The 15,959-nt window shown below is 42.0% G+C and overlaps 1 protein-coding gene across 35 annotated transcripts in view; it reads right to left on the reverse strand.

Moving 5' to 3' along the window:
- RBFOX1 (RNA binding fox-1 homolog 1) overlaps nucleotides 1–15,959 on the reverse strand; it is a 1,500,640-nt gene that overhangs the window by 41,792 nt on the left and 1,442,889 nt on the right. For all 35 annotated transcript variants that reach the window (XM_081170175.1, XM_081170147.1, XM_081170150.1 and 32 more), the window contains one exon: nucleotides 10,339–10,403. In XM_081170175.1, coding sequence (XP_081026301.1) covers nucleotides 10,339–10,403 — 65 coding nt within the window. The remainder of the gene's footprint in view (nucleotides 1–10,338; nucleotides 10,404–15,959) is intronic.

Below are 15,959 nucleotides of genomic sequence, written 5' to 3' on the forward strand. Positions count from 1 at the left end.
TTGTTTCATCCCATCCTTAGCAGGGAAGCTGCAGTGTGTGGCTGTATTACATGCCCAAATGACTGGACAGATATTATCATACCACAGTTGGGAAACATTCACCTGCCCATACTTATTTTAATCCGGGTATTTGATTTAGTGTTGGTGGGCAGTTCCTCCAACTGCTTATATGTATATAAATACTCCAGCTACATCTCCAAGGCATCTTTTGGGTGTAGGGACAGTGGCTGTTGCTTGGCTAGATGGAAGTGTGTGCATAGAAACCTATTATTTTGGTGTGGCCCTAATGTGGCCTTCTGTAAGAGTTACACCTATTGCTCCTCCTATCATTCCTCCCCACCAAATGACATTCAATCCCTGAAAATGTGCCCATGGGAAAATGCTGAAAAAAACATGGCATATCAATGAAATGGGGGGTGGGGAGTTGAAACCCTCACTCCATGTTTGTGAAGAGCCTGCTGGATCAGGCCAGTGGCCCAGCATCCTGTTTTCACAGTGGCTAAATTTCACAGTGCATTATTGCCTCTGACTGTGGAGATAGAGCATAGCCATCATTGCTGGTAACCACTGATAGCCTTATCCTCCACCCACTGTTGTGTGGAAGGATGTGTTCTGTGCTGCTGGTAACAGAGTAAGTGCTTAATTTCTAAAGTGTGGGTGGAGCATTCAGCTGTGTGGGAGGTCTCTAAGTTCTGCTTCTTAATTCCAAGAGTGTGGAGGATTTAAGAGGCTGCAGTTGCTCCTGGAGAGAGAAAAGCCCTGAGCATCTGCTCAGGAACGCCCCCTTTATTATTGCTTAACTTCTTTCTGCTGAAGATTTCTGTGTTGTGGATTTGCTAACTGGACTTGGGCTAGACATGTATTGCTCTGCTTTGGCATACTTCAGCAACAGAAGGAGAGCGCTATCCTCTAAGGATGGTTCTGGTGTTCTCCAGATGTTGTGGGACTACAAGTCCTATCGTCCCTGACCACTGGCCACGCTGGCGGGGGCTGTTCCAGAGGGCAGCAGGGTGGGGAAGGCTGCAATGGTATATATGCAACGCAGTGCATTGATTTACTTATTTAAGGCTATATTCATTATTTTCACCCCACCCTTCGACTGTAGGAACATGTGTGTATATTACATGTGCTTGAGTTACTGTGAGTCTCATCAATTATATCACCTGGCCTGCTCCCACTTGCACTCATTTTGTGGTTCCCCTTTTGTAGCTCTGGCATATTTGAGTCTGTTTGTTCATTTATCATGTTTATGTCACACTTCTTCCAAAGACCCCAACATGGCATGACATCATCCCTCCATCATGTCACCCCTGTGAGGTAGGTTAGGCTGAGAGATACCAACTGGTTCAGGGAGCTTCATCACCAAGGAGGAATCTGAACCTGGCCTAGTCTCCACACTAAAATAGTTCCCTCATTTACTTTCATGTTTGCATGGGGTGAGAGATTTATTTTCCTCAGGGGAGCAAATGAACACGTAAAGTCCCTTGTTCACCGACCTGCAATCTGAAGAGGTAGAATCCAGGGGGAAATTACCACTTGATTCTGAAAATTGTAGAAACTAAGTTCTAAGCAGAGATCGGATGTCTTTTCAACATCAGTTTGTGATCTTTTTATTTCTTAAATAAGTCCTCATTAGTGTTTTTTATGTGGATTTCTCCCAATATACACATTTTGGGACACATTTTTAATAGCCTGTTCCACCACCAGTTTGCAGGGGTACCAACTGGTGTGGCACATATGTTGCCTGTAAGAGACAAAGCTCCAACCAGCAGGGCATCTATTGGCATATTTGAAAGTGCTGTGAGGCAAGGGAGGGTATGTTTTAGAGCCCTATTTAAAGGGTGGCCACCTGTCTCTTCTCCGGCAGTGGCACCCTCCCTCCCTGTCCCCCAGTGTGGCATGCTGGTCACTGCTAGAGGGCCAAGTAGGAATTTTTCCCTATCCACATTTTGGAATATGGATTGGTTTTTCACCTACTTTACACTGAAAAGTGGGACTAGGGGTGCTATATGTTCTGCCATGTTGTTTAGTAGGCTAATCTGGCTCAGTGGTTCTTTTAGTCTGGTGGCGCCCTTTAGGCACCTCTTAAGGTGGCCCTGAGGTTCACTCTTTGAACTCTGAGATTCAGGGGTGGTAAAGGGGCCACCTTTGAGACCAAGCTGAATCATCCATTTGGAGCTATGGGGTCCTGGTGTGTGTGTGTGTGTGTGTGTGTGTGTGTGTGTGTGTGTGATGCAGCAACACTTCCCTTCTCACCTCTAAGTTGTGGCCTGGGAAAGGGGGTAGGCTGGATAGCTATGCCTCTGTTTTCCACAGGCAAAGGTGTTTGCTTGCCTAAAGTTGTAGTTCATAGCTATCCCCCTCTGCTGATCTTATTGTGCTCACTGAATAAAAGTGGCCCCATTCAACCCCAGTCTGCGTGTCCATCTCTTTATTTGGTCATCAGGACGCAAAACAATTTCCCTTAAAATAATGCATTTTTCTATGTCACTTTCATTAACTGAAATAGGGGGCACCTCTTATGCTCACCTACTTTGGCAGGTATTCTTTGGCCAAAGAGGAGAATTTCCATATCTGAATCACATTGCACATGGTAATCTGAATTGGGACTGGATATTGTCTTCTAGGCTTTTAAACTGGGATACTTTGGCCGTCATATCATAGAATCATAGAATCATAGAGTTGGAAGAGACCACAAGGGCCATCGAGTCCAACCCCCTGCGCTGGTGTTAGCTGATGGGAGGGTTTCTGCGAATCTCCTCTCATCACATAGAGTTCTTGGGCCAAAGTCCAGGGAAGAGTCTGGAGGCCTACAGTGCAGTGGCTTTCCTGAATCAGGGTCAGGGCCTGGATGGGAGATGTGATGACGTCCCAGAACATAGCTTTCAGACACATGAGACGGCCACCATGTTAAAGTGAAGCAAGTTTTAGTTTTAGATCTCCTAGATAGGAGATCACCTGACAACCCTCTGAACACTGCCTTGAGCTCCATCATGGAAGAAAGGCATGCTATAAATGTGATAAATAAAGTATAGAATCAGTATTGCAACACTGGGATAAAGAGGACAACATCCTATAGAAATCCATACAGGCCAACGTTAATTCTATTGCTATTATAAATTTGACTGGCAAAATCTTTCATGAGGCATGTGTGGACACTCTCTCTCATGTTCCCTGTGTTCAGAATAGACCAGGAACTTTTAAATAGCTACTTGCACACACTTGCGGGCACGCACCCACCCACCCCCACCAGAATTTTACGAAATTAGCAAGCAGTTAATGTAGAAAGACCCATCTCCCTCCAGGTTAAGGACTTATTCATGAGATAGCACACACTTATATCACTGCCTGCATCCCCCAATCTCGCACATATTGACCTTGTGTTCAAATGCAAGCAAGGAACATTGTCAGTATTTCAGTATTTCAACCTGAGATGCCACAAATCGAATCATAATACACAAATAGGGACAAGGTGGGTGGTGAGTGGGGAGATAGCCAGTCAATGTGAAGTTCTGCCTTTGGGGCTCATTTCAAGCAAGCCATTCTCTGAGCCGATGTGATGGATCTGTTGGAATCTGGTTAACAGCATTACATACATTCTAGCAACACATCAAGTGATCATGCAATGACAAAATGACGATATGCCCCACTGCCATGCTGAGATAGGTTCTGCACCATGAAGAACGACATTAGAGCTTTTGACCTGATTCCCCAGGACACTTGGTGGCCAGTTCACACACTCACCTCTTGAAAGGAATCAAGTGGAATTAAACCTCCATCTGCCTGCCCCACCCACTATTTATCCTCCCATTGCAGGAAGCTGCCATCACTCACTTATTGTCCAAAGAAGGCTTCTTTGCACATTAAACAGAACACAAGCACAAGCCGTCTATACAGATACACAAGTGTTTCTGTGAAAGACTGTATGCAGCTCAGCTATTGTACACAAAGCCTCTACATTTGTTGAACGTTGCATGCGAAATATTGTATTGAATATACCACAGAACTATTGTGTACACAGATTGAGTATGTAACGTGTGAAGACCCCTAGAAGCTGGTGTAATTGGAAATTGGAGTGTGCCTTAACACTCTAATGGTGTGTGACAGCAGTCTTCTTGTGAGAATAGGGAAGGCCTGTAGGTTTTCTAGCAGTATTACTTGCTGGTGAAGCTGGAAATACTTGATGACAGGCACAATGACAATTGATTTCATATGTATCATCAAGTAGGTAGCAAGTTAGTCAGTCCCTAGTCTCTCCTACAATACAAACATTTATTGGTTTGGTTGCAAATATCAAATGCACAAATATACGACACTGTATCAAAGTGAAATGTGACTGTTGTTTGCATTAAAAAGGATGAGTTTCATTTGCACACTGTTTTGCTCCATACCCGCAATTTGCTCAATCTACTCTTGGGTGGGGGGTCATTTTGTGGCAGGGAAAACAGTGGAACTTGCAAACTTAGTTTCTTCATACTAAGCTTAATATTTTTTCATATATGCAGAAAAGCTTCGTCCATGTCAGTGGAGGATCAACTGAAATGCTTACTTCATTTTTTGGAGGGTTGTTACGTATCGGCATGTCTCCTTTTATTAAAAAAACTATTTACATTTCATTCACAGTTTGTTATCTATTTGACATGTCTTTATTCTTATCCTATGCAATGTTACACAACATTTCTGACCTTGATGAACAAGGGAACTATTGGAAGCAACCATTATTCTGTGGTTTCATAACCGTGGACTCCCTGATATCAATATTATTTAACATAACCAGTAACTATGCAACCAGTCCCAATTCCTCTATCCATTTCATTAAAAAAAAATAAGTTTACAACCTTATACCCCAACAGTAAGTTATAATTTACTTGTGGATTTCTTTAAAACAAAAATATTTCTATCTTACATTGTTGTTTTTCTGGTTTGTGTACATTTGTAAATGTGTGTATTTCCTTAGTTGTTCTAATCGAAAACAATTACGAAATAGTAAGAGCTGACCAAAGGGGAAATAATTCACTCTTGTGACCAGATAAATAATAATTCTAGAAAATGATGCCAACTGAGGGTTAGAATTGGCAATAAAAGATACAAACTCTTTTAAACTAGAATTTTGCTTAAATGCAGAATTAGTAATTGACTTGTGTGTTTTCATCCCCCCCCCCATCTTACAATTTAGAAAGGACTGATATCCACAGGGAATGAATAAACTAATTTATTCAGATGCAAAATCCATCTTTCTTTTAGTGGGGGGGAAAACATTAGGAAGTTAATAAATCGAATCAACCAGTTTGCAACTAAAATATAGTTTGAGGTATCCATGTTTGCATAAAGTTTCATATCCTCAAAGTCATATTTGCATAGGTTACTTATTAAAAGTAGTTTTATAATGTCCCCCAGAGAGAAAAGCAATTAAAATTTTATAGATTTGCAACTAACCCCCCAAATCTTTATTCAGCTGGGGACACACACATTTAAAACCAATAAGCTACATAATACTCAAAACGAACTAAATCCACTTAAAATACCTATGATTATGCAAAAGACTGATGTTTTGCGATCCTAATTATACATAAAGAGGGTATTTGAAAATTTAGCATGCTGGAGATACTTTGTCATAAATAATAATTTGGGAGGGGAGTGTAACTATTGCACTGTTTCCTGATTCTGCTTGGTTTGACAAAATTTCATTGTGTTCTTAGCCAGATCCTCATAAATGAGCTAGACTGTTGTGATTTGTACACACTGACCAAAAGTTACTGTTAAGACACTTCTCATCTCTTTGTCAGACCTGCCCCTCAAATGACACTCAGGTGGAAGGATTATCAGGAAGGGAGGGAAGGGAAGGAAGTGGGTCACTAGACCAGGAGATGAGCCGATTTGGGGGGTCCTAAGGTAGTTTATGCTTGTACAAAGTGGGGGCGGGGAGGCTGAATTTGCTCTGAGAAAATTTAAGTTCAGTTCTGCACATTTTCACATTGGATTGTGAATCATGAACATTTGCCAGCACTTTAGTGAGATTATTTTCTGATATGTACATTTCTGTATGTTATATTAATCTCTGTATATTATATTCACTAGTATAGTTATTTTCATGCACATTTTACACATATCAGTACACATACTTTGACTAGGGAACTGCCTTGAAAGATTTGGCTTTCATGTTGTTTCAAAGGAAATGTGGATTAGATAGACTTCTCTTTAAGTGCTACCTTACTTGAATTTCTCCTCCATCCCAACCCTGAGCTGTCCACTTCCCCTGATTCCCACCACGCCAATGAAAATTGATTTAGCTAAGTGTCTTCACCTAAATCTAATTCTAAACTTGAGAGTTTCTCCTCAGACAAAACATCAGGGGAATTCCAAGGGAATCATGGACTCATAGAATTCTAGAGTTGGAAGGGATCCTGAGGGTCATCTTCTCCAACCCCCTGCAATGCAGGCAAGTCAAAAGAGTTTTGACAAAACTAGCTAAAATTAAGTCTCAAGTGATTCTTTAGAGCAATGGTCATTGTTGTGGCAGCCATGTGCACAATCATGTCCTTGAGGTCTTCTCCTGCTGCCCACAAAGTCTATGGATTATTTTCCCTCTTGCTGTCCCTTGGTTATGACTGTGAAATTGATCTTTTACTCCCTTGAAAAATACATAAAGCTGAAGGAGGAAGTTGGAAGAGTGGCACTCTTTCCCATTTCCTCTTTCAGCTCTATGTGCTTTTTAAGGCTCAGATTAATTCTACTGAATTTCACTTTCCCCCAGATCCTTTGGGAAAGTGGCAATCTCTTTCCCTCTCTCGGGGTGAGGGCTGGAGAAGAGAAAGAAGTGACTAGAGGGGGTTGCATTCATGGCACTTGCTTAAAGATTCACATCTTCCCAGAGGCCTGAAAAAAGGTTGATGATCTGGATGGTCAGCTTCCAAAGAGAACAATAAATCTACTTTTGCAAAGCAAAAATAGTTGAAGGTTGCTTTAAAATGCTGAATACACTACTCAGGGAATTCTACTGTTGCTAGCACAGCATATGGAGGCATTGGGGGCCTTGCACTCAAATGTCCTCAAAAAATGAGAATAATTTATGGATGAAGCTGAATGGGAAAGCTTAAACATAAGAAGACCCTGCTAAATCAGGCCAATGACCCATCTAGTCCAACATCATGTCCTCACAGTGCCCAATCAGATGGCCCATTGGGAAACTCACAAGCAGCACCCGGGCACAACAGCACTCCCCCCCTCCTATGTTTTCTAGCAACTGGCATTCAGAAGCATTACTGCCTCTGACCATGGAGGCAGAACATAGCAACTGACAGCCTTATCCTCCCTGAATTTGTTCAGTCCTCCTTTAAAGCCATCCAAGTTGGTGGCCATCACTGCCTCTTGTGAAACTAAGCCTGCTTCCTTCCTTCCTTTCATCTAAATTCTGCTTGATATTTTGCTCCAGGCAAAGCTCAGTGCCTCTGAAGTTTTCCTCCAGACCTAAGCCATTCAAAACACTTTGGAATGTACTATATGGAACTGGAAGGCTGTGGGAATGCTCCTGCATTAGGCTGACTCATGTAAAATGGAGAGCTGAATTGTAAAGTCACTGCATTCTAATAAATGTAGACACTTGACCAAACAAGGGCTAACAATTCCGCCCCACACTACCATACCCTGAATGCAAATGCCATGGAGGTGTCCCCCAGTCTGTGCATTTTTGCCCACACAATTTGGGTGGAGAACTGTATTACAAACATCAAAGGATAGCTATGTTTTGGTCTGTGTTTTGTTTCAGAAAGGTGTAAATTAGTGGGCTTGCCTCTAAATGTGAACTGAATGGAAATTCTTACTATTCCTGGTCATATTCTCTGTCTCTTGTGAAATGGATGCTGTCACACCTCTGCAATCCCAAGCACATTTCAAATCAAACTATGCCATTCCAATTGATCAAAAGCCTTTTCCAGGAATCCTTCAGAAATATCTTCTTTTCATGCTTCTCCTGAAGAGTAGTCTCTATGCTAGATGCCTGATTGAAAAGCAAATTGACAATCTGAAAGTAGTGCTTGGAAAAGTCAGGCCCAGGGGCCAAATACAGCCCTGGAGGCCTCTCTATCTTGTCTTTGGGGTCTCCCCAGGCCATGCCCCTCACCAGTCCTGCTTCACACCCTAATTAAGTGTTTTTGCCTGCCTGGCTAGAATGTGTCAGTGAACTCTGACAAAGCCTCTTGCTGCCTGGATGTAGGATAGAAACGAGTACATGAGTATGTGTAGAAACAAGGCTAGTACAGAAAGGTAAAATTTACATTCATTGCTCCACCCACTTTTGCCTCTGGTGTCACCATAGACATGTAGCCCCTGGCAGATTGTCCAAGAGGGAAGGTGACCCTTGGGCTGGGGGGAAAGAAGGTTCCCCACCCCATTCCTAGAGGAAGCACAGATGGCCTTGCTTTACTTGATTTGTTCAGGATACCAGTGGTGCTCTTTTTGCAATAGCAGGTTCCTAAGGGTGGGGCAGGTTATAATGCACATTTGCAGAAGCCACTCTGTGCATGTTCAGGGTGTTCAATTCCTTTATGAATACTGACACCATGCAAACCCTACAATGCTCCTCCATAGGAAAAAAAAATGTATTCAAACCCCAGAATCAATATTTTCAGAGAGCCAAGTGACAAATTGAAGGTTAACAGGAATTTTCCTTTTCTATTCTTTTTCCTGTTTGGCTCTAAATAACATTGAGCTACCATTTATAGTTTTTGCCCTCAAAGATCCAGTAGCCTTTTCAGCGCTGCAAGCTCACAGAGAAAATACTTTTAGCCGCCACATGCTAATGACACACCTTTGTGGAAATGAAATGAGGATTGACTGAGTTGCACTCCGTACGATCGGATATTCCAAGTAAGGACCGAAAAGCAAAAAAAACCCGGAACTCCAGTTGCATACCAGGCACAAATAGCAGAACTGGAGTGATAAGACTAATCCGTAAGTCAGAGTGGGGGGAAAAAAGGTTAACTTTCTTACCTGTCAGACACAGCATGCCTCAGCCAGCTCATGCAAATTGATTTTATTCACCAAACATGTTTATGTGTTTCTTCATTACCAGAATAAGCAGCACTTTGAGAAAGCAACTGAGCATGCAGAACATTTCAACATTCATTCATTGTTCCATATAGATATTTAGGGAACTGAATCCATGAACAGCACTTTAAAGTCATATGATATATACTCTATATGTATGCATATGTACCATTTGTTTCACCATTATGTTTTTAATTTAATGCCACTCCCCACCTTAAAAGGAATGGAAATATAAAATTCATTAACAGTTGCTTCTTTGACAAACTCTCCCCAGTTAGGTTTCCAGAGGTGCCATTTTCCCTAACAGCTCACAATGCCTGAACATTTTCTGTAAGTGAAAATGAGACTTCTAAGACCTTTTGCAAATCATCCAGGTATTTTATTCCTTTCCTCTGCCTTCTTTGAATATTTATTTGATTTTTAAAGTTCTGTTTTCTCTTTCAATGGAAAGCTGATGTTGTCAAAGTTAAGGTATTTCTATTCTGTCCATCATTCTGTGTGATCAGATTTTATTTGAGTTGCTCCCCCAGTGATGTTGGACACAATCAAACTATGAATAAGCATCCGTATGTAAGTTCCACTGACTGCAATGGGAGAGAGTGAAGGCTGGGCTTCACTTACACATTGAGCTCAGTGGGATGGGCAATGAAATGATGGGACCAGTGTGACGGGCAATGTTTACTCAGAAGTAAGTTCCACTGAGGTTTGCTCTGCACTTGTGAGATTGTCAGCACTGTCAAACTCAATGGAACTTACTTCTAAATAAACAGAAACAGAATTGTGCTATTACCATCCTATTCTATGCATGTTTGCCCAGTAATTAAGTCCCAGATCAACAGGGACTTGCTTCCAAAATTGGGGGGGGGGGGTGCAAGAAAGCACTGTTTCATTTCTGCTACTGATCATTTCCCACCAAGAACTATAAGCTCTGTATATCTTTTGTTTCCATTGGCTTTAATTAGGGTTTAACATGGATTTATCTTTCAAGAAGTAAAGGAACATAAAGCTAAATGTCAGGATGATGCCAGACTTTGGAGAGCCATGTGCAGTCTCTCCATTCCTTGCTAAGTTTATGGTAAATTTGGTTTAGATGTGACTACGCAGTTATCCAATATCTTATAAGGTGGGCAACTAACCTTTCTAGTAATGGCTCTTCATGGATTATAACTATGTAGCCTTATAGACTACAGCTATGCACAGAGCAAGAAAACATGAAACCTAAGCAGAGCACAAGGTGTATAAGTAGCACAATTTCCAACTGAGGTATGTATTCAGCAGTAAATTACTTTTTACCTGTCACTGTAGGCAGCTGCGGTTGCTGTGGTAGGCTGGGCATACCGGTACGCAGCATAACCACCCTAAAACACAAAGACACTCTAATCAGATTAGAATTACAGACAGTAACAAATTTAGAGGGGCGGGGAGAACCACATACACACAACACCACAAACAATTAGTAACAATTAGTTTGGCTTATGAGTTTCACATACAGCTACAGAGAGCTTCAAACAGTATAATTGTTAATGGCAGTTTCTAAAACCAGCTTGTACATTAGCTGAATGAGCTGGTGCACATCAGAAGAGACATAATGAAATATGAATTTACATACAAATCCAGAGCATGCCTGCTCAGAAAGGTCTCAACGAGATTTACTCCTATTGTAAGTGTGCATGCGAGTCCAGCCTCAGAGTTTCCCCTGAGTTTCATCCTCATAGATAGACTTGCTATGCCTGTAAAGAAGTTAAGTCTAGCTGAGTTCAGAGGAGCTTACTCCTAGGCAGGTGTGTATTATGTGGTCTTAATCGAAGTGTGTAATTCACAGCTCTTTTTTTTTAAAGGGGATTAGATAGATTCATGGAGAGAGAGGAGGAAACCATGACTGTTAAACCACGACTGTGAATGACTGAGGTCCTCCTCCGAGGGTCTTCTGCTGGTTCCCTCACTGCGAGAAGCAAAGTTACAGGGAACCAGGCAGAGGGCCTTCTCGGCAGTGGTGCCCTCCCTGTGGAATGCCCTCCCTTCAGACGTCAAGGAGATAAAGAATACACAACTGGTTATTATTTAAATATGCTGTAAAGCGCCCAGAGTGGCTGGGGAAACCCAGCCAGATGTGCAGGGTATAAATAATAGAATTATTATTATTAATGTAGTCTTCAAGTACAGTTGCAGTTTATATTTGGTTACCACATGTGGAGAATCAACAGAAGGCAGGGGTGTGGGTGATTGATCATGCCATGCACTGATTGGGAGTGCCCAATGCCTGGCATGAATGAAGTTGACTATTTCCTATAATTGCCAGGTGAACTTAAGGGTTCCGTCTGAGGATAGAGCTCTGAACAATTTCTACTTCATCTTCATGGTCATTCCCACACCACACCATGCAAGAAAAGGGTCCAGAAATTTAGCATTCTTTTTTTTAAAAAAAGTAAATCAATTGGTCATTGATAAAGAAAGTCAGAAAGCAAAAGGCTGAGGCAATGTTCTACGGCTGAATAGGCAGATGCTACTGCTGCTTAGCCACTTCATCACAGTTGCTAAGTAGTAAGAAGGAAGGAATGTGAGGTATTTTATATATCTTCCCTGATGAAGAGGTCCACTTCTAAGAGGAAGGAGTTGCAGCAAGAAGTATAGGAACAGGAACTAAGTGAACGACTCCTTGTGACGTTAACATCTGTGTGACTGGCACAAATCACATAGAGCAAGCCTTTCCTAGTAGGGAAATAAAATTACTAGCTTCACATGTTGACATTTTATCTGCCAGATATTTTATTACTTGTATGTGGCCCCTGATTTACTTTGGAAGTGCCAAATGGCATCTGGCTCAACACTTTTAAAAGAGATTGTACAACAGGGTGAACCTTGATCAGATGGTGCAGTGCAGTTTCTTAGACAGGAGTTCCGATTCACTTGTGAACATCTGTGAATACCTCCAATTACATTGCACTGTTGGTTGCAACTTGCTTGTAGCCTTGTTACTATTAGTAGTAGTATACCCCACCCACTCTGGGCAGCTTCCAACATATATAAAAATATAGTAAAACATTAAACATATGTAGTTATTGAAAAGGGTTAGCACTGCAGCCTCTATCTGACTTCATGCCTGAACTTCTGTATTTATTATGCATGCATACTTTTAAATGAAATGCATATATTTAGGGGCCTCAACCTGAATAAAATATTGGGGGAGTGGGAGATAAGCCCCACCCCCAAATCCCAGCAACAGACGTATCTAGTGCTGGTGAAGGTTTATTCCCCACTCCACTCCACTTTTTATCTCCAAAACAGTTCTGTGATGTTGACTCAAAAACAAGAGACTGGTCCAGGGATACTCTGCATTCTTAAAACTAAAAAAGGGACTTGAACCCAACTCTTCTCAAGCCCAAGTTTCTAGGCATCTGGTTGAGCACCACTTGCACCCAAAATCAATGAATGCGGGTTCCAAAATTATGTATTTGCCTGCTTGGGCATATTTTTTAGGACCCATCTTATTTCTGTGACAGTAAGTTGCTTTAAATTGCTTTTAAATATTGAGTTTCAATTGTTGTAAACTGCCCTGGGACCTTGGGGTAAAGGGCAGATTAACAACAACAACAACAACAAACAACAACAACAGTTGGGGAGCTGTTTCCCTCCAGGCGTCAGGGACTGGCTGGATGATGAGGAATGGTGGGAGGCCCCAGCTGGGGAACCACCAAGAGAACCCCAGAAGAAGAAGAGGAAGAAGAGGAGTTTGGATTTGATATCCTGCTTTATCACTACCCGAAGGAGTCTCAAAGCGGCTAACATTCTCCTTTTCCTTCCTCCCCCACAACAAACACTCTGTGAGGTGAGTGGGGCTGAGAGACTTCAGAGAAGTGTGACTAGCCCAAGGTCACCCAGCAGCTGCATGTGGAGGAGTGGAGACGCGAACCCGGTTCCCCAGATTACGAGACTACCGCTCTTAACCACTACACCACACTGGCTCTTTTTGTGTGCTGACCTGCATATGAACCAGCCCTGACACCAAGTCATCTGAATTAGGCACTCCTAGTTTAATTTTTTAAAATGATAAGCAACCAGAAGCTGCTTCCTCTCTCATCCTAGTAGAGCTCCTTGAATCTGCCCCATGGAGAAGCAGTTTGCATTCTCTCTCTCTCTCTCTCTCTCTCTCTCTCTCTCTCTCTCTCTCTCTCTCTCTCCAGTCATAAAGACCGTAATAAATTATGTCAGAGGTTTTTGCCCAATCCCACCTCTCTTGCCATTAAGCAACCCTTTTACAAGTCTATTTAGAAAGCATCTTGGGAAACAAAGTCCAAATGTGTGTGGGTGGGGGGGGAGCAGCAATGCCCATCAATTTTGCCCCCCTCCTGGCTCCGTCAAATATTTTACTGGTAGGGGAGCAAAGAGATCTGGGCCTCTATGAGTTGATGCCTGTGCATATATTAGACATAGAAAAAGGCCACAAGTCCCCAGTACAAGAACAAGTTGCTTCCCTTTGTAACTTCCTATGGCTTAGGGAAGAAGGAAGCTACAAAACAGAGCCTTGAAGTCCGTACAGAGATATGTATAGAACCCTGATACAAGCATGCCTAAAATTAGCAGTACACTAAATTTTTCTCCCATCTTTTGTTAGCCATTCTCTATAAATTAATGAGATTAGGAATTTCATTCAAAAGTGATCAAAGGGGAGAGAAAATCTTGGTGAAAATCTCTTCGGTGTTTTTTATTTTATTTTAATAATGCATTTATACATTACTTCTGAGTGAAGCAAGGATTGCTTGTGAGTGTCACTTCTTTCAGCCAACCACTCATGTCACCAGTGGTCTGTACTCGGCAGTCTCCCCAGGTGCCCATGTCCGCATTAAATCCCATCACGGGGAACTCCTTCCAAGGGTATGATCAGGAGCATGGTCAGCTGGGGAGGCTGCAGAATGCTGGGGAAATGTTATTGAGGGAGGGACCACATATGCCACTCTCAGCCACTCACAATGGTGAGATACATTCAAAACTCCACATCCCCAGAAAGTCTTAATAAATTCTCAAGTGCCCTGAAAATGAGGCAGGAAAATGGAAATCTCCTTCAAAGCGAGGAAAAGGGGTGGGTGGGGACTTGAAAGAATTTGGAGGACAGATTTTGGCACTACTTAAAATATGAATGCTCTAACTTCACTGGATTATTGAATAGTTTGCAACAAAGGATTCCACTCCCCCAGAATTAACATTTACTTGTATGTGACAAGTAAAACTGTTCCATTATAAGCAAGTGAGGGGTGGGGGTGGGGGGATCTTGGAAAGGAACTGTGTGCAGTGATGCATTGATGATCAAACTGTGAAAACAGCCATGCTTCCTGTTCAATGGACCACGGAGTTATATCAACCATTTCCAAATGATCTCACAGCATGCCAATTAACAGTCAGAACCCGGTCTCCATAGATAAGGCAAACAACATTTACATCCCAATTAGAATCTGCCCGTTCCATTTTCCTCTGGGATTCAAGAGTCTTCCCACTCCCCCATAATTTACAAGATAACGAAGAGGAGGGGAGATCAATTGGCTTTCACAAGATTTCCCAACTCCTGGCTTTTACTGCTGAAGTGAGCACAACAATTTAGGGAGGAGAGGATTTCCCCATCCAGTCACTTTATAATCCCTCAGTTTCACTCTGCCCTGCATTTTGCCTGCATTTTAATTTAACTAGGAAATTCATGAAAATGAATTCCAGGGTTGGTGCATACTATTTGTATCCCCCAAGCTACTGAATCACACATATACATTGTAAGTAAGTAAATAAATAAATACACATTTGTATTCTTTTCACACGGTTCTTTGAATATGCACTTGTGTTTTGATAAAACACAAATGCAGTATAATCTTGGTACAATGACAAGGGGTTTCAATATCCCCTTCTCCATTTCTGAGAGATTAACAGAGAGAAGTCTGATTCTTCTGTCAATCTCTGTTTTTTTCAGTTTCTCATTTCCGCCCAATCTTAAATCCAGTTTGCCACATTAACGTATCAGTTTGTGTGTGTTTAAGAAAAGTCCTCACAAAAATTAGTCAGCATTTGAGTGCACATATCTCCTAATGGACACTTTTTAGTATGTAATTTTGCCTGAAAATTTTAAAGAAATTCCCCTCAAATAATGGACTTTTGCATTTTATATTTACTCATATGCATTTTTGTAGAATTTGTTTCTCTGTTTGGAGAATTTCATTGCAAAATTCAGTGTGACTCTCAAAATTTTGCTGTGTTTTGCCCATATATAGTTTCATATAAAAACACAAACAGAGCTAGATTTCTCTACCTAGCCCTAACTGCATGAGGGAGAAAGTGGGATCATGCCTGTTGTTTGCCACCTCCCCCAGCACATATTCTGATGTCCCTATTAGTCAAGGTTGACATGTTCAGCATTAACGAGAAAGGGGTGTGTGTGTTTGACCCTGGGATCCCTGGGCAAATCAGGGTTCTTGATACAGTGGTGCCTCGCAAGACGAAAAGAATCCGTTCTGTGATTCTCTTCGTCTAGCGGTTTTTTCGTCTTGCGAAGCAAGCCCATTGAAGGATTAGTGCTATTAGCAGCTTTTAGCGGCTTTTAGCGGCTTATCTGCTGATCGGATCAGCTGATAAGCGGCTTAGCGGCTTAGAAAAAGGGGGGGACCAGCAGGAACTCGCAAGACATTGTCGTCTTGCGAAGCAAGCCCATAGGAAATTTGTTTTGCAAAGCACCTCCAAAACGGAAAACTCTTTCGTCTAGCGAGTTTTCCATCTTGCGAGGCATTCGTCTTGCGGGGCACCACTGTAATTTAAAAGAGTCCTAGGTGTATACAGCTATATGTGAGATCCTTTCAGAGGTGCCAGGTTGCCCCCAAGGTTGAGGGGGCCTGGCGCACATTGCATATGTGTAACATCGCACATGAAGTCATGCACATCTC

Source organism: Podarcis bocagei (assembly GCF_964188305.1).
Source record: "Podarcis bocagei genome assembly, chromosome: 14".
Taxonomy (NCBI): Eukaryota; Metazoa; Chordata; class Lepidosauria; order Squamata; family Lacertidae; genus Podarcis; species Podarcis bocagei.